We start from the raw sequence: 26,574 nt of genomic DNA on the forward strand, positions 1-26,574 counted from the left end.
TTGCAAAACATTCCTTTATTATTAGAAATAAATTATTTTGTATAAAAATTAGCATGCATTGACCATTGCATTTATTTTAGCATAACCCAGGACTTAATTCAGTCAGCCATCACAAGAAACAAACTCATCTTCTTTTACGAGTTGAACAATGTAGGACAGGAAAGGAAATTGTCACAATCACAAAAAAGTACTTACAAATATAACATCAGACATGATTTATTTCAACAGCATTTTTTTTTCACAAGCTAACATTTGTTTTCCTTTTGTGATTTGCTTCCTTTTGTGAGTGAACAGTTCAGAAGCTTGACACTGTGTCTCTGTGTTATAAAACTGGACTTTTCCTTCCCCTGTCTCTTTTTGCCTTTTGCTTTTGTTTAATCCTTGTTCTTTAGGAGACTGACTATTGATTTCAATGTAGTCTACTGATATTTTCAAGACTGAATTCTGGTGGTGGTAAAGTCTATGTTTGCAAGATCCAGTCCTGCAGATCTTCCAGTGAATTTCATCCCTGCTCAGTTTGCCTGATTGCTGTAACTGACATAAGTTGTCTTGGTAGAGGAGGCTGTAAATCAAAAAAACCAAAAACAAACAACAACAACAAAAAAAAAAAAGTTCAGGATTTTTAGAATCAAGAGAGGAGGAAAAAAAATTTCCATATTTAGCATTTTATCTCAGACAGTGTCCTATTATATTTCCAAACAATATGGTCCATGTTCATGGAATAAAGAATGTTTAAGGATGTATATAAGCAGTGTATAAACTGGTTCTCAATTTCTGTGTTCATGCCCACTTATTTTGTTTATGAAATGTTTATAATGTTTATTAAATGGGAAAGTAGAGGTCAAGAAAAGAGAAAAATGATGAGTGATTTCAGCATACCCACGACAGAATTTCAACACCTGGTATTTTTTTTTCTGAATTCCATATAGACATTTCTTAATTTAGAGACTGGATTTTTCTTTCTCTTCTACCATTTGAAGACAACTTTGCAGCTACTGGTGGTTTGTCCATCTAGAAGGAGACTTATGGTCCTTGAAAGGAACAAAGCCTAACCCCCTCCAAATTAGAGAAACTGAGAAGACAGTCCCTACAGAACATATTATTTGGAGAAAATGAAGGACTCTTTATATTGATGGTCAACTTATCGTGCCTTCTTTTGATCAAAGCTGATACTCCTTGTTCAGAATGAGGCAGTATGTTGAGGGAATTAAACAGCTCTACTGTTGCAAAACTGAGCAACTAGGAAACTTTTATGAAAGTTTTTTTCAGGTTCTAGCTCATACATCTTTGCTATTAAGAAATATAAAAAATATGCTATAAAAATATGACTCAAGTCATATCACGCAAGGTTAATATAATGGTTGGAGGAGGAAAGTGGTTACATAAGGTCTCATAGTTCTCTAATTTTAAATCAATTGGGTACATGTAGAAACAGATTGCTGGGGGACTGAGTCTCTTTATTTCTCTATAATAAGGTCTATGTTGCACTGCATAAAGAGGAATTTGATTTTCTAAATATGTTTTATATTCCGTCTGCTATAGACATGTTCTGCTTATGATAGTGAAGATTGCAGCTGGCAAGATGAAAATAAGGGGATGGCAAAAATGTTGCCTGGTCTATAGATTCAAATTTTCTATTCCCATACCTTTCTTCAATTTTTTTATTTCTTCTGTAGAGAGTCTGGTGAGAACAGCTGAGAGAGAAAAATATTCTTCATGCTAACTCTTAAATTCAGCCCAAAAATCTGATTATTTGTGAAGAACAGACTACAGAAACTGAGAAATTACAGTTTCTTCTGTCTCATAGATTAAACTAAATAAAGGATCACTAAAATTGATGTAAATTAATAATGGTTAGTGTAAATAAATTTACTTCTGGATTTTTGTCATGTTTTCTTAGATTTTCTGAGCAATTTGAATCTAATACTGCATTTGCCACTTTTTTAAGACACAACAGAACCAGACCATTTAATTCATATTACTATAATATTTTTCCCTAAGAATGTATATATAAGAATGAATATTCAAGTGCAAGCTGCAAAATGTAATCTTTCTTACTTTCACTTGCATAGGTAGACTTTGTTGTCTAGAAAAAGCTAATGCATGAAAGGACTGCTTTTGGTACACAAAGCAAGTCTTTCTCATAGTTGATCACAATATTCAAGCACCAACATGAAATAGCTTTATTTGCATGTATTGGGACACTTGAAGCAAATATAGCCTCATCTACATCTTTCAGATCTTTCAGATGGGATGTACTGCTCCTGTCTGAACTCTCTCATGCTCCCACAGCTGGATTTCTGAGAGGATTCTATTTTTTCTTTTGGCCTGCTAAGTTCCTACTCAAAATAATGTGGGACTGATGAAACGGCACCAAGAACTTCAAGCATAGAAGAATGTTTTCCCAGCTAATAAATAACAGATAAATGCACATCTGAAAACTTGGGAACAAAAGGGCAGAAAGATTACTTTTCCCTGAAAGTAGGGTCACAGAGATGATCAGGTTAAGTTAGATTACCACATTATCCTGCATGAGCTGAGCTGAGTTCCGTGATCACTTTACATGTCCATGTTTTTAGCTCATAGCAGTGCAAAATATTCAGATTTTTTCCAACTCAGTAAGATGAATTATGTGAGGACATTTGCAAGAATCATATACAAAATACAAAAATAGTAGTTACCACACCTCAGCTGATATACAGTAATTTGCTAAATTGCTGTAACTTTGTTCTGCATCTGAGAATTAAACAATTTTGATTTAATCTAGAGTTGCTCAAGAAACAAAAATTATCCAGTGGAGTTCTGAGTGCTGTTACTTTAAAAAATTATGGCACAGGAACTTAATGTAGACAATAGTTTGAAATATATTAAAACACTAATCTCATCTCCGAACAATATTTGTGGTTTTTTTTACTTTATAAATATTGCATGTGTCTTTATAGTTCTGTGGAATAAGTCTACAGTTCATGTTTGGGGACCTGAAAGCTTCAGCAGCTGGTGTCCTGCTCTTTAAGACTGCTAGGATTTCACAATAATAACATGAACAACATTTGGCATATCTAGATGGTAAGAAAAAGTAACGGACTTGGCTCAAAAAATTTCTGAGAATAAACACTCTTTTACAGCTGCAGTTGCTACTTTGCTGTTGGAATGAAACAAAAAAAAGAAGAAAATAAAAGAGCATCTAAAGCAATGTAGAATGATTATTATGATCTGACCTATATTCATTTAATGTATTTGTCATTGACTTCTGTAACCACACCTGAATGGGTTTTTTTGTCCTGTTTCCCTGAAAAATTTGTTTTCCATTGAATACGGACCTGTTTCCACAAATAAACACGTCATGTGGAAGACAACATAGAACAATGTGTATTATATGGAACAGGACAAACTAGATAGACCAATTGTCTCTGGATGGGAAGCAAAAGGGATAATGTGACTATCTCATCCTGTTTTTCACCTAGTTATGAGCATTGCTACCATGACTAGTGTTTGTGCTTGGTAAATGAGGGGAAACACTCACTGCCCAATGCGGGTAGTGAAAAGAAAGATCTATATCACATGGCGTCAGTGCAAGAACAAATTTTGTGGTGTCGAGAAGTTTGTTACAAGTGACACAGTGAAAAGGACTTCTGCTGCATTGTGCACTTAAATTTCAGAGGAACCTTCAAAAGCTTTGACAATAACCTTTTCAGGAAAGAGAGAAACCCATCTTGAGGCCTAGAACTAAATTACATAAGGAGAGCTATCTGGAGTGCAAATGACTTGACTGAATTTTTGCGTATGAAGCGTTATGATGGATGAAAACCTAGTGAGGATATGCTCCTATTGAGCTCAGAATTATATAGACATATTACTGTTAAAGTCCTGTTTAGAGCACAGTAAATAAGCATTACCCTGCATACACACACTACAGGAGAAGCAGACTTGCTTCCAGTAGCATCTGTTTCTATGAATTATGCATAAGCATAGTTTAAGGAATACCAGTCACAGCATTTCTTAATTAGGTTCAGTAGATAAACATCAGACTTCCGTATTAACAGTCTTTCTCACCCTACAGTGAAAACCCTGCTTTACCCTTTCCTTGGAAGTTTATCATTTTGCACACTCAGCAAAATCCACGTCTCTTTTCCTTATGAGTTTTCTTTTGGTAATGTCTGAAGAGCTGCAGAATTACTGAGTCTTTTATATTCTTATTCTATAATTTGATCCACAAAGAATTTCTATGCCTTTCTTGTTTGTCCTTTGTTACATGTCACAATCTGAAGCCGTATAAACCCACAGCTTCCACTAACAGTTTTACAGATTTTGAAGGGTCGTGAGTTTTTCCAGTGAAACAGTTTGTTCTTACTATCCTCCATGCACCAGCAACTGCAGTATGGTAGAGTTATGGACTACTTTTATATAGTGTTCAATCTGGCAAACTGATAGATTTCAGTGTGGGGTTCATTTTCCAGCAATAAGTACAATATTTTAGTGGAAACTTGGTACTGCCTTGTTTCAATGTGCTTAACCAAAACAGTACTATTTAAACATCAATATCATCCAAAAGCAATAAAAATTAAAAATAAACCATATTGTTTGCAGTAAAATGACTGAAAAGCTTAGCTGTCACGGCTGCTGCCCATCTAATGTAACATATAACTTCCCAACAGAAAACAATTCTCCATTTCTAAGAACTAGGGATAAGGTTAATGTCTTTGCTCATATTTGATCATTATTATTATTATGAAGTCCAGTTTATAAAATGATATATCATGTGGTGGAATGGGAGCTGTAACCTCTGTTTTCTTCTATATCAGAGCAACTTAGAGATGTAGCAAGGTTCAAGAACTTTCCTGACATGGGAAACAATTTTTTTCCCATTAAAAACCTACAATACATCAGGACATGTAATGATTAAGCTTCATATAAATTATCATGATTTTGTACCAAAATGAGAAAGACCAGAACAAAAACCCAGATGGGAAACATTATGCTGGGAAGTGTTACTCATGAGTTGTGATAAATGAACAATTCAACAAATATTAAGGTAGAAAGGTAAAAAAAGCATAATTTTCACTTCCATATCTGACTGCAAAATAAAAACAATGTTAGCTGTTTTCATTATAGATTTTTTCAACAGCCTTTGAGTTTTGAATATACAATGATGACCATAAATACACCTCATGAACTGTCAGGACATACCACTGGCACAGCAATGTACAACACATCAAAATAGCACTAGCTAAAACAAACAATTTTTAAAAGATGTGGCGTTTCAAAATCTGCTTGTGCTTATTTTTTTATTATTTTTTTTTCTACTAGCCTCCTGTGAAAATCAATTTCTTTGAAACAACTCTAGACATTCCTGCATTCAGCAGTACATGAATTCTGACACATCTCTGGATTCATGCAGAACAAGCAACAAAAATAATTAAGTTTATTATTAAAAGAAAGTGCATTCTTGTGAACGTACGTCTATTAAGATGTGCTGCCACTCTTGACCAAGTCTACAGAGGACTTACTGTTGGTTTCAAGACTTTCACACAGTTCAGTCTTGACCTCGCCGTTTGGTCTGTCGTTTCCTTTTTGTGTCAGTTTGCTTTGCATTGTAGCAGCTGTCACTACAGCCTTGAAGCTCCGCTTCCGTTTTTGAACATTCTGCTCTGGATGAAAAATGATAATATAAACCTTGGGCATGTAGAGCATGCCCAGAGACACAGAAGCACTTAAACTCATGGAGATAGTAAGTGTTGTTGTCTGGATGTACATCTGGGGAAGGAAAGAAACAACAAGATAAAAATCATTGTTATATCGATTTAATATAAGAAGGAAAACAAAGTAGTTATCTTAAAAGTGCTACGTGGAAAGGGAACATCAAAAGGACCCTTGGCTTCAGTTTTTTTTAATTATAGCTGAGTATGGCTGTTTCCTGTTGTGTTTATAACCTTAAGAGTAGGTGGTAGAAACAACATAATATTCATGAAACTTCATTCTCATAAAAGTAACAAAGATGCTGTAGCAAACACATTTTTAGAAAAAACAATCCAGTATGTCTGGACAAGAAAACACGAATGACAATAGAGCTAGCCTTGTGTCATCTATTTTAACAGACAGAAGCCTCTACACCAATATGCCACATGGTGATTCAACAGTATGTGCAGCATGGCTCGACTGACAGCAGCATAATGCAGAATCTAATGGAATCTTTTATATAGTCTGTGAGTTTCAAGCTGGAAAAAAAATTAGTTCTCCATAGTGATGCTTGAATATTCCTGAGTGTGTTGGGGGTTGGGTTTTTTTGTTTGTTTGTTTGTTTTCCATCCTACTTTTGAATTCTGATCACAGTGCTCTGTTGGCACACAATAAAGTTATTAATGTGTCATGGTCCTAAGTAAGAAATCAGGAAACTGAGGAACCATGAAATTACCTCACAGAAGACCTCAGTTCCCTATAGATACAAAGGAAAAATCTGGCATTTCGGAGCAAGTCTGTCTATTTTTTGTTATCATCTACAAAAAGAAGGTAATTCCGGTCTTCCATAATACCATAAAAGAAAATTACAATGATCACTCCATAAAAACAGCAGACAAAAAATTTCTATTTGAAGAAATATTATTCAGCTAGTATATAAGCAATACTAATTGTAGCTCTGCTCAAAATTTATCTTTTCTTAGGAAATTATTTTTTATTAGCCATATTATGAACAAAAAATTCCTTTAGATTTCTGTGTTAAGGAGAAAATCTCTCAGTAATCCTTGTTATACTGAAAAAGGTACTGAAGTAAAATATGCTCAGTGCCTTGGCAGATGACTCAATGACATTGTCAGGCACGATTTTAAGCACTGGCCAACACTATCACATTAACCTGAAGATAAGGTGGTAAGTCTGTCTGCAATGTCAGCTTCAGATCATCATTTTTTATGAAGTGCCCTTGGGTGACTTGGCCCCTGGCAGAAAAATAGAGATATAATAAACTGTTGTGCACTATTATAGTCGAACATTTTTAATGTCTTTCAGCCTACAAAGTTTTTCCATTAGATACTTTCTCCTTAGAGATCACAAATAAACTCTGCTCTCTCACTTAAAGGAATCTTAGGTAAGAAAAAAACATGGGTTCTAAATCACCTTTTAAAGTAACTGCATAATTGTACAGAAATACAAATACTATGCCAAATACTACAATAAAAAGAATGATAGCCCAATCTACTCTTCAAGAAAACACTAAAAATCCTTCATAATCTGTAAAAAGCTCAACCTGCTTTCAGGCGCAGCACCAGCCTGAAAAGAAAATCAGGACTGTCATTTTGTTGTGCTGAGGAAAGTTACAGGAGCAACACCTTCCTTCATTTCAATCATACATCACTTCAGTACTTGAGGAAATAATATACTCTTTTCTCACACAAGTGATATAATTCCATTCCTTTCAATCTCCAAAATGACAGTGGTGTGCCTGAAAGCAGAGCTATATTGTGCATGAACATTTCTAATGAAAACATTGCCTGGTCACATTAATACAGAGGTTTTTTCAGTCTTCTGTGGAATGACCTCTGTGCAGACGCATGTTCACATCCAGACAGCACCAACATATTTCTGTTTCTCCCTAAATCAAAATGACTGATCTCCAAACAAACTGGTACAGCAGTGGCTTTTAGGGTTAAGCATTGAATTAAGTGGCATCCAAAAGCAAAAGTATTTTGGTTCCTACATATGAATACATTTCCTAATGGGATTTTCAAATCTGCAATCATTGTAAGCAATACATTTTAAAAATTGTATTGTGTATGAAAGGTCCATTTAACATAAAAATTCTTATTGAACCCTTATCTTTTTTTAAAACCCAAGTCATGGCAGTTAAGTGCTACCTAAGCCTAAGCTACCATGCATTCTGTAACAATGCCTGCATTTAAATATTTTCAGATTTTTAGTTCTTACCAAAGTACTCAAATTCTAAGACTTGTCTTTCTCTCGTGGTTCAGTGAAAGAGTGACATGGTAAAAAAGATAAGGCTCCAAAGGTTACAGGATAAAATACATGCATTACTTTATTAGTAACATTAACAAATCTATACATTATATTAGATCTTAATGATCTTTCTAGCACTAAGAGGTATCACAGTGCCAAGATCTTCTGATCTGAAGTCAATGTCAGCTTGAAGGTTTACATTCAACTAAGCTGTGTAAGTGAAACAACTCTGAATCTCATTGTACACTGAAAAATTAAGATCCCATGGGCTTCAACACAGGTATTTTTATGACATATGTCATTACATCTATTTTCTGTTGACTTAACTGATGACCAGTAAAACAGCCTATTTTAAAAAATCCTAATCACAGTTAGTTTCATATTGACAATTACAGTTCATATGCAATGGGGTTTATTTCTAATGATTGCTGTGGTTTTGAACCTGCCACTATAATTACTGAAATTTCAACTTTAGGGTGAACTGGGAGTTTTCAGATGGGACAGTTTTCAAATAGTGAATATAGTCTTTAAGGAGCTTCAGACCCAGGGATCCTGTTTTTCATGGATCCCCCTTACTACTTACTCTTTAATAAAGCCAGTGATAAAGAAGGGTTTCAAGACACTTGCTAGGCCTGAGGGAAAGGCTTTGAACATATCCTGACATGCACACACTGTGTGTGTGTATGTACATCTATCTGACTTCATAGGCTAATGCAATTGTATACTCAGCTGGTGGCAGAGTTATCCATGACAGTCTGATTCTGATTCCTTTTCCAACTGTAATCATAGAATAGTTTGTGTTGGAAGTGACTTTTAAAGGTCCTCTAGTTCAGACACCCTGCAGTGAGCAGGGATATCTTCAACTAGATCAGGCTGCTCAGAGCACCTGACCTTGAATGTTTCCAGCCATGGGGCATTTACCACCTCTCTGGATAAACTGTTCCAGTGCTTCACCACCCTCATCATAAAAAAATCCTTAGAACTAGTCTGAATCAACCCTCTTATTTTAAAACCATTACCCCTTGTCCTAGCTCAACAAGCCTTACTACTTTTTTAAGTGGTTGCTTGCAAACTGAGACTCTGCTTATAGGAAAGTAATATCTCTTGCTTTTAATCCTTCCTGTCTTTGGAATCCCCATTCTTGCAGTCTGATGAAGCCCAAGTCTAGTAAACAGGATACCACACACACTTGGTTTGACTTTTGACTGACTTTTACCTTGTTTTATTCCTGACAAGAGGACAATGATGTTTCATGTGCATTCTGGGTAGTTTTATTATTCTGGTAACTACCTGTAACTTTTACAGAATTAGATGCTCTAAAAATCAAGGAGCAACAAAAGTAGTTCAGTTTAATAAGATATGAGGTCTGAATAATTTTTCATGTGTCTCACAGTGGTAGCTCACTCGAAGTTACAAGAGAATAAAGGTCCCTTTTTTACAATGATTCATAGTTACACAGAAATGAATTTCAGCACTCCTCACACCTAAATCCCTTCTGAACTACAAACTTTTTGTCCAATAATGCCTTTCACAAATGTAACAAAGACTGCTATATCTATTCTCCTTATTCTTGACAGTCAGAGGATATGTCAGAATATGAAAATCACAGTAGTGCAAGGAGAAACACCCTTTAAACTATGGGAAATACTTGAGGCCTAAATAACTTCCTGTGTCTGTCTTCCACCCCAACCCTGCACCAGAACTGATACAAGACTTCTTATGTACAATTTTAACCTCAATTGACAAAGGATTCATCACAATAGACAGGCTCTTGTGTAAAAGATTTAGATCCGTGCTCAGACACATGATTTCTCTATCCCACAAGTGGCCTGGGCCCTTTCCTCATCAGAAAGGTCCTACAAGCTTGGTAGTATAGCCTTCAGATTATCCTAACTCAGCAGCTAAAATAGACAATGGCCATTGATGCAGGACTATGTATCTCTTTCTACTTTGAAACCTAAAATGTTACATAGGAAACACTGGGCCAATGAAAAATGCTATTCTAATAAAACACAGATACTCTAATGAGTTCTCAGTTTGAAAGTACTTGAAACTGAATTGCCTCCTTGATAACCTGAAATAATTCCTGTGCATCAAAGCAGGTGTGTGCACTGAATTGTCCCAGTGAAGGTAGCTGAATGACTGCCTCTCAGCTAGGCTTCACTGCTTGGAAATCAAATATACCCCAAATCTCCAGTAGTGTGGATCAGTTTGGTGCTTGCTGAGGCAAAGTTCAACACAAAGCAACTTCCTTCACTAAGGAAAAAAAAAAGCAATGCCACAACCTTGTCCAGACTGCGTCCTTGTTTTGAGTCCTCCCCTATTTTTATCTTTATTTTATAAGATAATCAGAGTCTCTCCAGAATTGTTGATTTTCTCATGAAATTTATTTCTTTTTTTCTTCTACTCAGTATTAATAAGTCAAACAGAGAACAGACTGTTACTCAGTCTGTTCCCTAATCTGGTTTTAATATTACATCCTGGAAAGGCGGGACATATGGCTATTGTGATGTCTTGAGTAAATTTAATCTGTTTTCCACTTTGGCACAAGTTCTCTAACTCCTGCTAGTTGTAACACAGATTAAAAAGTCCAGCAGTGACTGAAGTGCTAAACCACTGAGGGAAGGCCTAGTACATCACAGACTGTGAGTGTGCCTAGCACAGACTCCACTCAGCTACTTGCAGTCCAAAGAGAAGTGGATGTTTGAAAAGCCACAGCTGGTCTAATGACTCTCTCTGGCTAATTCTATACAATTTGCCCTTTAGAAGCCTCTTTCAGGATCGAGCAATAGCCTTGGTATCAAACACCGGAGTTTGAACCATCCTGCTGAGACAAATAAACACAGGCACTCTTGAGCATGTCCCACATTGCTAGTAATAGAGCATAAGACTGAATTATGATTTAATTTTTCTTTTATTTTTGTTATCAAATTCTATATGTCTCTTAAGTGAGTCTTCTCAGCTGCTTCAGCCTGTTTCATATTATAAGGTCTGAACTGCAGCAAGATTTTTTTCCCAATAGGTTATTTTGATCTCATTCCCTCCTTCCACTCTTCCCTTCATTCTCAGCTGCTAGAAACCTCTACCAGATCATTTCTATCCAGGAGATAAATGATACATCATAAAATGAAGACACATATCATCCCTCTACAGGCTTCCCTCCTATTGGGAAAGACAGCAAAATGGGCCTTCTTTCTTTGTGGTAGAGACAGTATGAGTCTTTTTTTTTCTAGGGAAACACTGAAAGCATTCATAGCCATCTTCCCTGTGCTGCAGAACATAGTAGGCTTAGAAAAAAGACAGTCCTTTTCTTCTTTTAAAGTAACGCACATGCCATGCACTACAATTGCTTTCATGTATGTTGCTGCTTGCTGAAGAGTTGACTGGCTGACAAAAATTATGTTTCACAGTCCAGTTCACAAATTAGAAAGAAATGCCATGCAATGGATTCCACACCAAAGAGCAGTGAGGAAAAGACTGGACACAGACAAATATATATGAAATTCATTTGAAGCCAGGAGAATGTAAACAAAAGGTAACAATACTGGCAAGGTGCCAAAAACTAACCAAAGGATTCATGCTTCTCTGCAGAACCCCATAAACAGACACCTACAGGATTTTATTGCTTTCACTGCAAAACATACTTTTCTGTCTTGACCTGTGGCAAGAAAATTTTTTTGAAGGAAAATAACAGGTAAAAGTCAGTCATTGTTTTGCTCATATAACAAGATTATTTCCCAGGCATAAGATAAACTTAACTGAATGAGTCTTCTTCAAATATTTGTTCAGTTAGAAAACATGGGAAGCTATGGTAGTTATATATCTTTTAGCCTTTTAAAAACATTCCTTACCAAACTAGCAATTAAAATGAGGCTTAAAGAAGGAAAGTGAAAGTCTTCTCAGAAACATGAAAGTACAACATCCATAAGATGATTATCTCGAAGAAAATGTAGGCTAAGATTCTTCACACAGTAGAAGAAAACAAATCTTGAGAAAAATATGATCTTTATTTTTAGTTTTAAGTTTCTGCTGCTTTCAGAAAATTATGAGAAAGGAAAGCTCTTATAACTGTTTTCTATTAAATATGTGCCACATTTAAAAAGTATGAACTTCCATTAAAGCTTGGATGTGAGAGGAGCTGTAAAAGCTTGGAGGAGTCTTGGTGGAACGTGCATATATTTGCATTTCAGAAACTGAATTATGGTAACTATTTCAGATTTTCCACTCAAGTCTAATTTTGACCTTACCTGCAATATTTATAAGGGCAGGGAGAGGGCCCAAGGAGATATTTTTGTGGCTTTTCAATGTGTAAAAGGGGAGCTGGGTGGGGGGTGGTTACAAGAGAGACAGAGAGACTTTTTACCAAGGCCCATAGTGACAGCACAAGGGAAAGTGTCTTATCCTGGAAGACAATAGATTTTGATGGAACATAAGGAAGAAATTTTTTGCAGTGACGGTGAGACACTGGCACAGGTTGCCCAGAGAAGTTGTAACTGTGCCATCCCTGGAAGTGTTCAAGACCAGGCTGGATGTGCCCCTGAGCAACCTGGCCCAGTGAAATGTGTCCCTGTCCACAGCAGGGGGGCTGGAACGAGATGCGTACTTAAAGGTGCATTCTAACCCCAAATTTTCTGTGATTCCACGAGTCATAGCAACATGGTACCTTCTTAACATAGCAGACAATAATGCCCATTGTCATTTCTATTAGCAAACATAATCTCTTATCATAACATTCTAGAAAATCAGATTTTTTGATTGGTTTAATTCCTTGTTTTTTCTTTTCTTCTCTTTGCTTTTTTCAATATGCCAGTTTCAGATGCTTTAGTTCCTCCAAAATTGCTAATTTCAAAAAGCTTTCTGTTGGGGTGTAACCCCTGTAGACAGTTTTACAGATAGCATCACAGAACACTGGCATCAGAAATTATGATGTTTTTTGCCAGAAGTTGGAGAAGATTAGACAAACCAGTGTTGTATTATCAAACATTCTGCTCACTGGAAATAAGCAACATTTTTGAAGGGAAAGAAATGTTTCAGCTTTACTTCATCTGCAACATTTATTACAATAATTTAAATATTAAACTAGTAATAAACCAAAGTCTGATTCTCCACTGTGGTCCATCCTCAGGATATACATGTCAGGGAAAATCCTAAGTACTGCCTTGCAGACTTTCAAATTAATTTAAAATATCAGTATGTAAGTTGATTAATTTTTTTTCTTCTCTTAATTTCTCATAATATAACTAATTTTTCTTCTAATAAATCACACTATCATATAGTTTGCATATATCACAGCACACAATTTATTGCAGTTTTATGTTTTTAAGGTCCATGTGAACTGTATCTTTCATCAACATTATTGCAAATAGAGTCACAGTTTTCAGTAATTGACCAAAGACTAATCTATGTTATGTCTGTTGTAATGTGTACGTCAGTCCTGATATTCACGAATGCTGAGCTCCAAAAGATCAAATAGAAATTTAGTACTGATGTTTTGTAAAACTAAGCTAAACGAACTTCCAAATACAAGTAAAAATAAAAACCTGTAAAAATAATGGCATAAAACTGTGCTCATGGAAAAACTGAGAAATGAGATTAATTAAATGAATTCTTATTTACACATTAATTGAATCTTCAACATAATGTACAAGTAGGATTTTATGGTATATTGTGTTACACTTAGGATCTTATTGAAAAAATGCTCAACAAAGAATTTATTGTTTGACTAATTAAAATCTTAACAGCCTATTGAAAACCATAGCAAATCTTATTATTAATCCAGTTACAATTATACTAGCTTTTCTCTTCATATCATTTAATTATTTAATTAAAATCTCATTAATAATACATCTAAATCTGTATACACGTAAACTTTTGAATATCAATCCCTTTTCTCCAGCGACACACACCTGGTCTCTGCTCCTCTGGTTTCTAAGGCCAACAGATTTAGCCCACCACAAGATAAACAGAAAGAAAGGGAAATTATGTTAAAGAGACAGTATTCCAAGTCCTTGACGTTGATGTCTGGTATTCCTTCTCCCTTAGTCTTGGATCCGGCTGAGGTTGTATTCACACATTTTCTAATACCGTGTACTTATTTCCTGTTTTTTAAAATGAATTCTCTTCTAAAATCAGTCTATCTGCACCCATTAACAGCTTATTGATTGAAATTAAGTCCCAGTTGCGTTGTTACTGAGTGCTTTTACAGGTTTGTTAGATTTTTACCATGTACAGTGCTCAGAGACCTAAGCTGAAACAAGTTGGGCAGTACTCTCCCTGCTGCTGGACAGTTGTTACCACAGACATCATAAGCTCCAGATATTAAAAAATGTATTCCAAAAGCCCACATTGACACCACAATATAAAGTGTGCAGCCTTTTTCTAGTAACAACACACCCCCCCATACATATTTATTGAGCAATAGCTGGGTTCTCTGTAAAACCTTATTTCCAACTTTACTGGATAAAAAATACTCCTTTATTATAAGATTTCCAAAGGGCCTTCAGATTACTTTCATATTACTTTCAAATACATCAATATTAAAATTCTCTTTTTTCAAATACATTCTAACTTGCATAACCTATCTAGGTAAGATATTTATTTGATATTTATTTTATCTAGAATTTAGAGAATAATTTTACTTTTGAATTTTTATCAGTTTTACAATAATTTATTTTGTATAAGTGGTTTATTATTAATTAGGTCTTCAGGTATCTACTTCGAATGCAGATTGAATTTACCCTAAATCTAAATAAAGTAGCAAATGTGGCAGGTATACTATTTAAAATAAATGTTGATTGAAACATTTTCAATTATAATCCCTTTGAAAACCTGGGAGCCACATCTCAGAACACTTAACATTCAAGGACAACCCCAAAATCATCACTTTCATATGCACTATTATATAATGATGAAAAAGGAAAAGAAAGAAAACTGCCTTGTAGTGATCTAAGGAAAGATGTTGCAAATAAAAATAAAAATATATTGTCTGAATTTAATTCAAATTCCAGGATTAAAATAAGAACTAAATGTTCTGTATAACACAAAGGTCATTGATATTGACTGACACATTCTTATAACTAGGATATATCACTGAGTAGAATTTTTTTCTTGTCCAGGTTTGAAATACGTAGAGTATTACATTTCTGTCTTTTTAAAATTCCTACTGCTTACTGAAGATTTATTACCTATGTTCATGAAGCATAGAAAAAGGTTAATCCTAAGTGCTGGTTTATTACACTATTAACTATATTTAGTTTCTTTTTCTTCTGAAGTCCCTTAAATATGCATAATATTTGAACTAAAGAGGTGACTGTGTCTAGAAATACTGTAAACCAGCCTCTGAATCTGTAATAATTAACTTACAACCAGTTGTTTTGTTTTTTTTAAATATGTTTGCTTATTTAGTGCACATAGCTTAAGTGTCAGAGTTTAAGTACCTGATAGAGACAAATATTAAGTGAAGTACACTTGCTCAGAAGATAATTTTATTTAGCATCTTCAAGCAGGACATAATTAAGTTACTCTGTCATACAAAATGATGGAGGCTTAAATAAGTAACAGCTGGTTACCCCAATGGCTGTACAACTGAAGGGCAGCCTTTGGCAGGAAAAGCTGTGCAAACACAATCAATACATTATGCTAATGGGAACAATGTAATGAGCAAGGAAGCAGCTAAAACGGAATGACAAAAAGAAAAACAAACAATCATACATGTCCCTGCAGCCCTTAGCAAGCATTTCAATTGCAATTTGTGAAAAGAAATCTTACAACGGCTGTACTCAAATACTAGTCTTATCTAGAAATGTTTGCTGTGCTCATTCCTTATGTCAGAATAAATTTAATGGCAACCAGAGGAATCCACTGATGGCTGCTTACTTGGCTTCAGTGAATTTACACAGTATCATTCGAAGTGATGAATTGATCAAAACTTATAAACTAATAAAAATATTTTTCATTAATTTTCTCTCTGATATTTTAGAAGAAATAAGTTAACTAAATTGCCTTATAAACTTAAAAATCTTCTTATTAGAAAACTATTTCCTCTCTGTTGCTACTAATTTCTAACGGTCTCACTTGAGTGTTTACTTGGCTTGATGTCATTCTGATTTATTTTGTTCTGTAATTGATTGTGACATTACTCCAGTACAGATTTTCTGTTAGATTTATTCACTGCAGAAGACCCGTGTGAATTCCCTAGCACACTCTGGAGCAGGAAGAAACATCCACTAAGCTGAACAGGATTTTAGAAGCAGAGGGTAGGTATGTTGCATGCTAAACACGGTATGTTCTGTGCTACAACTAACCCACAGCCCTTTCAAAGCCCACTGTAAAAGACTTTCAAAGTAAGTGTTTGAAGTTGTCTTCAAATAAGACTTTTGAATGAACCTGTGTCGTATGCTAAACATGATTGTTCTGTGCTACTCTGATAGGTTTTAAATTTCTTCTTTGTCTATCTGGAGGATTCTTAAGCACAAAGCAGGATTCTGCTGACTCCCACAGAAATGTGCAATATTATCTTAGAGTACCATTTCTGTGCTATCTCAGGAGGGGATATCAGGAGAGCAACAAGGTAGAGCAGTGATGACATATATACCTCCCCACTCCAGCCCTCTGCCCTGCCCATGAAAACTATCCTTCGAACTTTCACCTTCTTTTTGCTATTAGTATGTTCAGGATAAATTGAATATAGGTTTTCTGCGTTGATTTTTTTTATTTTTTTTGGTGAGGTTTTTTTTGCATATTTGTCTGTTTTGGTTTTTTTTTTGTTGTTTTTTAAATTTAAGTGCAACCTTCTCTGGTGAAGTTTCAATTAGTTTATCCCAGATAATAAAGGAGTAAATACAGTGTAGTCCTTCCAAAATTCTTATATGTTATTATTATTTATATATTTGAACCCTCAGAAGCTATAATCTCAGTTATCTATTACAATAGGTAATACTGCATAATAGGTACGGTAGGTAATTAAAATATGTAATGGTGCATACTAGATTCAGCATTAGAATATCTCTGATATCAGCATCCAACATTTGCTTTTCCTGTGTCATTCCTACCTGTCAAGAATATTAACCCTGAAATAAAACCCCTAACATTTTACCTTTTCTGGGAGTAATGTCAGAAGATAGAAACATATCTATAAGGTATGCAGAAGTAAATGTGTATAAATTTCACTGCAGAGCCAACAAAAAGGTGGGCTTGTGACTGATTCAGAGCTGACACTAGAATTGCCTTGGCTGTAGTATAATACTCAGGGGAAATATAAGTGACCCAAACATTTATGTTACTCTCACAAATGCAGTTAATCATGCAAGGTGAATCTTCCACACTGGAATGTTCAGACATCCATCTGATCTTGCTATGGTAACACTGTACAGAGAAGATAAGCCAGTGTATTTCCCTTTAGAGAGCTGGAATACTTCCTGTACAGTCACTGTTATCATCTGCCACAAGACTAGGAGAGATTTGTTTCAGGAGAGCCTTTAAAGATGTTGTCTACAAGGTCAGAGCAGACCTAGATTCAAGCAGAATGTGAAGTATAGCTCCCAAGAGATTTCAGTTTCCTGAAATCAGTTTCCAGCTGTTAAATTTGAACTCTAGACATGGGAATATGTTGGCCTGAGCCATGAGAACTTGGTGTAAAATCATCTCTTATCTTTTTAACATCTTCAATACTCTGATCTACTGTGTTATATCATGGTGTCAGCATTACTGCTGGGAGGGAAATGGCTTATCCCTTATTCATTTCTCAAAAGTGCTAAAAAGAGTCTTTGTACCAAATCAAGACCTGTTTTTTCCCTTGAGCTGAAAATCCATAAAACCTTACAAGAATCCAAATCAGTTCAACTGAAAAATTTGATTGCATTCCTTCCAAAAAGACTTTGTTTCACTTATAAGTATAGTTAGTTCAGGGTGGAAGGGGCCCTGGGTTTCTAGTCCAACATTCCCCTCAAAGCAGAGTCAGCTGGTGCAGTCAGACCTGGTGTCTCAGGCCTTCATCCAGTCAGGTCTCTCAAACCCCCAAGGATGAAGAAAAGCTGTACAGCCTCTCTGGGCAACTTCTTGAACTTCACTGCCTTCAGAGGGAAAAACATTTTTCCTTTTAGCCATACTAAAATACTTTTGTTTCAATTTATGTTCATGGATTCCTGCTCTCCTACCACCGCCATTGTGAAGGGACTAGCTCCATTCACTCAGTGACCAAGATAAAGGCAGAAGGGGCTGCTGTTCAGTCTGTCCAAAGCAGAGAGATCTGCTTCAGGCTGAACAAGCCCAGCTTCATCAGTCTCTCCTCACAGAGCAAGGGCTCCAGCCCCCAACAATTGTGATGGTCCTTACACTGAACTTGCTCCAGTCTACTGCTATGTACCTTAGGAGGCAATGGGAGGTCAGTATTTCAGATGCCTCCTAATGAGACCCAGGTGGAGAGAGGTAATTCTTTCCCTCAATTTACCTATTTGCTTCTGTTAACAGAGCCCAGGAGGCTGATGGCCTTGTTTGTGACCACAAGTCTGTTAACTCATGCTCAGTTTGATGTCTGTGAGGCTTTCGTGGCCTTTTCTGCAGAATTTCAGTCAGTTTTCACCCTGTACCGCTGCAAGGTCTCTAGCTTTCCATGTGCGTCTTTGCATCATGCCTTGTTAATTTTACGTGGTTTCCTGTTGGTTCATTCCTCCATCCAGTCTTTGTATGAAACTTTGTATTCCTCCATCTGTCTTTGTATGACAACCCTTTCTTTTAGCAAATCAGCAATTATACCCCACTTTGTTGCATCTACTATTTGGCCATTGGTAAAGTTGTTGAGCAGGTCCCAGAATAGATCTCCTGTGGCCTTCAAATAAAGCGTGACATAGATCCATGACCCTCTGATCCGTTTTATCCAAACTGACTCTTATCTATCTGATGTACACCCACCAAGACTACAACAACCTAAACCTAGGTACCAAAATATTGCAGGACAAAATATTGCAGTGTCAAAAGTCTTGCTAAAATCGAGGTAAATGACATCACCAGCTTTCCCCTCATCCACAAACACCCATGTCCCATTGAAGAAGGAAATCAGGTTGGTTAGGTATGTTGACTATTTCCAGTAAATTTCTTCTCCTTCATGAGACCAGAAATTTGTTCTGAGAGGGTTGCTCAATGACTTTTCCAGGGACCAAAGTGAGACAAATTGACTCGCTTATATAGCTAAATGTTTTTAGCTTTCAAAAGTGTTCTTAAAATTAAGTGCTACATAGTTACTTATCTGAAAATGTGAAAAGAAAAGATGTCACCACAAACTAGATAATAGTAGTAGTTATAATTAGATGTTATTTCACAGGTCCTGTAGTAGTAGTAATAGTAGTAATTAAGATGTTGCTGAACTATCTGAAATTTAAAAAAAAATGAGTAGTGTTACTGAAAGATCTAATGATTCTATTAATACTTTTCTTTCTTTGTCTCTGTGGGATATGCTTGACATTTTGACCTTCTTTCTGTCTTCTTGAACAAATAAAGAAGGCTGAGATAAGGACCATATTTTAATTTGCTTTAATTGTATTCAATTTGCTAATTATGGATATTTAAGTAACCTAAATTACAATTATCTCAATAATTTGTATTGTAAATTAGTATTCAAAGAAAGACAATGGAATATGGTGAAACCTATGTAAAGTACACAGATTCTTATAAATTTGATTAATTATCTTTATTTTTATGGTATTTCTTAATTGGATACTTTACATAAATTAAGGGTTTCATTCCTCAAAGAATTTTATAAACGTTACTTATTAAAATTATGTCTTTTGTTCAGTACCACATATCCATTGCTCAAAGCCAACTCAGAATTCAACAGATTGTATGTTTTAAGGTGTTGCCAACGTTTTAAACAGAAAATCCCTTTGGTTTATATTCCTATATATTCAGATTGTTGTTGCCCAGCTGCTGTAATGATTAAATAGGACATTCCATCTCTGGAGGAAAACCAATTCAGTTAAGTGAAAGAACTAAAAGGTAGTTTTCCTTCCTCTTCCTTAAAATAAATTTTAAAAGGCAGTTCTTGTTTTTTCTACTCTTAAACTATAATTAATATCTGCCATTGTATAACAAAATTACAAAGAGCAGTTGCATGCCAAATGGAACATGACCATGTAATTGCCAGTCACTAGACAGTGATTTTCTGTCATTAAATAAAAAAAAGAGCCATCACTAGGTTTGTTAGTTATGGTTCCAATGCATCTAAATACAGGGATCAACACTCTTTTTTCTTTTAAAGTAATGACATGATCAATATGCTTTGCTTTCAGTGAACCTGATTCAATGGGCTAGAATACAGCCTGCAGCCTGCAAAATGGTGGCCAGGCAAAAGAGCCAACCTTGTTGGTTCCTTTAACTGCTTTCTTGGACTATTCTGACTTAAATACTTTATCTCACCAGATCACCCATCTTTCAATGCAAAATTTAATGCTTGTCTAAACTAAAAAGCCTCCGCCACTAGCCAGTCTGCTGGGGCTGTGCTGTCAAATCCCCTCAGTGTATGCCAAAAAGAGATACTCTCCTGCCAGCACAGTTACATCACCTCACTGAACAACAGATGCAAAACTAACATTAGCTTTCCTCTTTTGGCATAACCACACATTGGGATTTTGCCAGTGTAACTATATTAGTCAGGTTTGGTATGTTTGTGTGGGTTGGTTAACTTTATTTTCTGCTCTCCAGATATGTCGGCAATTCTTTGTAGACATGGCCTAAGAATATTACTATTAATGGTCAAAATGGCAGCTAACAACAACTTCCATCTATAAGGTATTTAACTTACTAAAATGTCCTGGAAGATTAAAAAATGTATGCTTAAGAACCACAGATTTCTGTTTGATTTGGTCAAAAACAAACAGCTCACTGGAAATGTTCCTTCTAGATGTTTGATGAGAAATGCCATGTCTTTTTATCTGAAGATTTTCCTATATTAGACTATTCATAGTTTTGGGGTTTTTTTGTAGTGAAAGGATCCTATAACATCTTGTCAGGTGTAGCTCGCAACACAGCTTGTTTGTATCCTCTTTAGCCGTCAGTTTTGGAATTCCACTTCTACATAAACATTGGCTGAACCAATTTTTTTCTTTTTTTTTAATTTTTTTTTTATTGTAGTTGAAATAAAATAACTAGAAATAACTAGGGCTGGTCATATGTAAACTCTAAATATTTTTGATATACTACTGCATGTACTTTCTGTACTTTGTTCTGTCCAGCAGAACTTCACCAACTCCTATTTAGACTCACTGATTTTATTGTATTTCCTTCAATCATTGATATAAATCTGGAGAACCAACTAGTTGTCTCTGTTATTTTATCAATGATTAGTAAATCTAGCCTGTACTTCAGGCATCTACAATATTAATTTTCCAAAAGGAATGGAGTTGTTTTTTCATGCTTTGGAAATCAACATGAATAGCAAACAAAGAATAAGCATGGTGTAGTAAGATGTATGAAGTTATTTTATTCATTATTTAGCTTTATAACTATATAAATAATCTGGCCTGGAGTAGGAGCAGTCCAGTCAAATTTAGCACACCATTGTTTTTATGCAGTAGTAGTTTGTGTAAATTGTGTTTGTGACAGACTATTATAGTACTAGGCAATATTTTGTATGGAAGTAACAGATGACCCATGACCACTCTAACTAAAATATATTTTTTGCTGGTGTTACATAGCTAATAAGCCCATCATATTCCATCTATTGAGCTTCACTAAGAGGTAAAATAATATAAAATGCATGATAAAATATCTATGAAAAAGAAATCTGTTATTTACCAGCTACACAAATCCTCTAATAGCCACAAGTGATCCTAGCCACTGTCTCCCTGGTGAGCCTTTCAGAAAGAACCCTTAGCTCAGGACACTTTATTTCCCCATGTCCTACCTTGTAACCTCTTCTGCTTTTATCTCTGAAGGCATTTTTAGATTGTTATTATCTGACGGGTTGCCTGCATCACTGACATAGTATCCTGCCTTCACTGCCTTCCCTGACTGGGTGGCCTAATTTTTGCCAACAGGAGCGCTGAATGAAGTCATTATTAATGCCCTGAGACTGTTCAGGTGAAGGCTAAGAGAACTTTAGAATGGAAGATATAATAGGAGACAGGAAGTATGGGAACACTTAGAAGATTAAAAATAATTTCTTGTCCTTCCCCACAGCCTCTCCCCCCACCCCTGCAAAAACACCTTTTTTACTTCTTTTGGGCTGTAAATAGGAACTCTAGAGTTTACATTAGCTGTATTCCTACCTTTAAAGGGCAAAAAAGGAGAGTGAAATCTAAGTCAGATACCATATTTAGCAAATTTTGCAGACCCTTTCTCTTGTCATTTTCTTACCAATCAGTTGCTATTTCTGCCACCATTCTCAGCCTTCCTTTGCCAGTGTTTTTCACCCTAAGCACTGGCAGCCCCTGGCTTTTACTCCTTGAATATTTCCAAGGCATGTTTAAAGGCTAATCAAAAGTGTTCATGGGGCATTTGCCCTCAAGTGATGAGCTCTTGCACCATAATACTGCGGAAAGGCTTGGAATACAATTTTTCTCTTCACAAGTAATTTTTCTTTTGCTTGTACATACAGAAACGTCCTTTTATTTGATGTTGTATTGTGGGATTAATCCACTGTTTTATCAATATTACTCATAATTTTCCTGCACTCATCTGAAAATACAAAATCTAGAAAAAAGCAGGAATGCTAAAGAGGGGTTGAGAACCTGATTAGTTGCCATGTATATACTCCAAGCAAAATTGCAGTTTTTGTAGCTGTAACATAAATGAAAGAAAATAGGCAGAATGCTTACTGAATCACAAGTCGAATTGTATAAACGGAACCATAAATATATTATTCCACTGTTTACCCGGCTCTAAACCTGGCACTTAACAAGAAACGTTTAGCCACATGAGACAGGAAATTGAATCTTCTCACTTATCCACATTCACGCTCTGTCTCTTGCATTTGATTTGTGCCAGATTAACAGAAGAGAGTGAGGGATGAGGCTAAATTGTTCCTCCCTGTGCAGAGGGAATGCAGAGATCTCCCAACAGCAAGTGGCTTTCCTCACCATATGTGCTTCCTCATCTTGGCCCAACAGGGCAGGAAAATGAATCTGAGTATTTTAAACACAACACGTTATGTAAGTTTTAGCTGCAGTGCTTTGCTCCATTTCTGCTTTCAGTGCCTTACTCACATGCATTTCAGAGAGACTAAGCTCAAAATTTGGAAAAGGTTCAAGTGTGGCAAGATCTATGGAATTCAAATTAATATGTTACATGAGGGTGAAATTCAGGTTTACATATAATCATGATGCAGCTCAGTAAGCAGGGCTCTGTTTTTCTAGACATGAAGTATACTTAGTCATCAGTTCCAAAGAGTCCAAAATAAGCCTTGCAAAATGTGAGAATTTCATTAACTTGCTGAAGAGGTAAATCCAGAAAAAAAATAGTTCGGGGAGCGTTATCCAAACCAGCTGACAATGCCATTGCAAGGAAATACTTGCATTCCCATTGCAAGGACCTAGTCAGTGACAGACCATTCAGTTTGAAACACTGCATCTCCACATGAGCATCCGCCTCTGCAACGTTTCAGCCAATCAGTGGATTCTTAAAGAAGCATTCTGTCTGTGAAAGTTTGCAACACATGAACCAGACACTCCTGATTTATTTTTTTTTAATGGTAGACTATCATGTTGTAATGTCACTTGTCCTAATTTCAACATTTCAGATGCAGCATTTAAAGTTGTTTATTTAAATGCTGGATGTTCATGTCTACACTGTTTACACCACATTGCATGATGGACAGCTTCAAATGAAGCACAAATCAAGTCATTGTCATAATTCTTTCCTGACTTCATCACATTGACTACTGATGATCCCCATTACAAGGGTATATCTAGTATTGATACCAAAAGGGATGAGATGAGGAAGTGGTTATAGTTTTGCTGCCAGTTGTGAAGTCAGTGCAACTCAACCAATGCCCTTAAGACTACATGATGTGCACTTGCCTTCCAGAAAACAAAAACTGGAGCACTAGTCAGATAATGTGATGCATTTTTACCTTTGTATCCTGATTCAGTACAAATCAACCTTCAACAGCAGATGCTGAAGCCTGTAAACCTTACCTCTGATTTCTGAGGAAACATTAAACTGCCTGCTACCATTTTCAGGAGTGTGCAAAGAATTTTTCTGAAGACAGAAGAGATCTAAGGGAACCCATAGTTTAAAATGTCGTCTATAGGTATTTTTACATTAATATATCTCTGTACCACTTCATTCTTAAAAAAGCAAAATGTATTTTTTAAGTGGATCAAAAGAGCTTTCTTTCATATTTTATTAACACAATTTATAAAGCAATCAAATATTTGAAAAAGTCTTTGTTCCTAATCTGTGGGTGAAGTTGATAAAGACATTTAATTTATTTATAATATTCTTAGGTATTTTCTTCCAAAATTTAGATCATATTACATATAATTATCTTTATCACTTATAAACAAGTCCATGAAACAGAAAATGAAGTACAGTTCTGTGCAGAGTAAAGGAATTTACACATTATATTTGTGGGTTTATGCTTAAGGCTACTAATGTCTTATAAATGATCCCACAAACAATACCTCCTCCCTCAAATAAATAATCTATCTATGCCTATTCATATTTTCACATCTATTCAGAAAGGTAAACTAAAATTCAGACAAACAGAAGTACAAAATAAGGCTTATCTAGCTACCTATGCCTACATAACTGCTAAGCTAACTACATATACCCCTTTAATTAGGGATTCTAAAGCTATATATGAAGTTTCCAAAATTTATTATTTGTAATTCTGGAAAATACTAAAGATTTTGATGGCACTGATTACATGACTGAAGAAAGGTTTTATTTGCATTAATTAATTGAGCATTGAAATCAATTTAAATAAAGCAATAAAGAAAAAGTTTATGTCAGAACATTCTGAATCTCAAAGTTTCCACAGAATAGTGATGCTATGTTATCATAAAACTCTCTAAACTCTCAATTGTGACTCTCAGTGTACTTTAAAATCACAGCTGCCTCCTTTCTTCTCAGTGAAAACCTTTCAATTTAGCCATCATTTGAAGTTTTTATTTTCCTATGAGTACCACACTGTGAGGATTTTCTGACAATGCCTTTGGGGAGTGAAAAGTACCCTAATTTTCATTCTTTCAAAACCCTGTGATTCTGCAGCAGTCAGGCCTTTCTGAATACACAGGTAACAAAACTGGGAGTTTACTTCCACCATCACCCTATGACAGCAAAATATCTTCCCAGTGTTCTGCCAAAGCTTACTCATATTTCTGCCACCAGATTTCTTCCATTGTTTCATTTTCTTTTTAATTTTTATTTTTCTTTCTTTGCAATGCTAAAGAAGTTAGATAACTTGGAACTACAAACTATCAGAGGTTACAGGTTGTTAAAGGATCTTGCAATAAAAACAGGATTTTAAATGGACAGATTATATGTGTGCAAATATGATTGACTGAAACTGCGTGTGGAATAAACTACCAAAAAACTTAGCAAAGTAATGCAGAATATCAGAGACATATAAAAAAATTATAATATTCCTTAAAGCTAATTTTTTTTTCCTGTGAAAGAATCCAACAACCACAGAAATGTTCTCTATAAAAAACAGAAGCTACAGGGTTGATACTTATGGCTTATGACATGATTGAAATGAAAAACATGAAAAATTGACATACGTAAGATACTTAGTAACATTATTGTACAATTTAGTAAGTGTTTGCTTGCCTAAAAGTCAGTTTCAGACCACTGAAGTCCTATGAGTGTAAAGACTCCAATTATTATATTTTCTTTTTTTTTTTTTAACCCCAGGTAATTACTATATAGTAAACATTTTAGCAGATATGAAAGGGTAGCTCCTGTGCTATTGGACAGTTCATTTTATATTTGAAAGCTTCCATACACTGCATGTTCACATATCACACAATGTAAATACTGCACTTGTAAATGTAAAAAGATGACAGACAAGCCATTGGCAGGTGGACATTGACATTTCTGTGGTCATTCTAAATGCAATTTCTAGCAAGAACCTGGACTTGGAATTCAGCATATTGACTAGAAGCCTAGGGTGACTGTGTTCACATACCCTATGTGTCTGCATACCATCAAATAAATCCCAGCTTATCTGTCTGGAGAACAAATATTGCCATAACGAAACTGCATTATCCACCTCCTTTACAAGGAGCTCACTGTCATCTTGTGTTCCTTTATTTTTGGAGCTCTATCCACCAACTCTCCACACAAACCATGAGACCATTAAGAAGGGTGGGGGTTATCTCATCTACCTTTTCTGCTGAAATACACTGAAAACTGGTTTTCCTACAGTAATTATACATTTTTAATATTTTTAAAAAACCACAGCCCTGTAACAGCTACTGAGCAGAAATTAACTGTACCCTAGGTGAAATCAGGACACAAGCCCTTTAACAAAAAAAACTCTGTGAGACAGACACAGCCAGAAGAAAGGCCAAATGAGGGAGGCTAGCTGTCCCCATTTTACTTCCAAGGCAGTAACTAAGCAGTCTGTCCACAAGCCACACAGCACTTTTCTGTCAGAACAGGCCCCCGGTAGGAGACTCCTCTAAATGAAGA

At 35.6% G+C, this 26,574-nt stretch overlaps 1 protein-coding gene across 1 annotated transcript in view; it reads right to left on the reverse strand.

The window, feature by feature from the left end:
- Window positions 1–458: 458 nt before the first annotated feature.
- LOC131572874 (metabotropic glutamate receptor 8) overlaps window positions 459–26,574 on the reverse strand; it is a 305,043-nt gene continuing 278,927 nt past the window's right edge. The window contains exons 9-10 of the mRNA XM_058826282.1: window positions 5,508–5,754; window positions 459–562 (exon numbers count right to left, since the gene is read on the reverse strand). Of these exons, the coding sequence (XP_058682265.1) occupies window positions 513–562; window positions 5,508–5,754 (297 nt within the window). The 3' untranslated portion in view covers window positions 459–512. The remainder of the gene's footprint in view (window positions 563–5,507; window positions 5,755–26,574) is intronic.

The sequence above is a fragment of the Poecile atricapillus genome, chromosome Z (genome assembly GCF_030490865.1).
Source record: "Poecile atricapillus isolate bPoeAtr1 chromosome Z, bPoeAtr1.hap1, whole genome shotgun sequence".
Taxonomy (NCBI): domain Eukaryota; kingdom Metazoa; phylum Chordata; class Aves; order Passeriformes; family Paridae; genus Poecile; species Poecile atricapillus.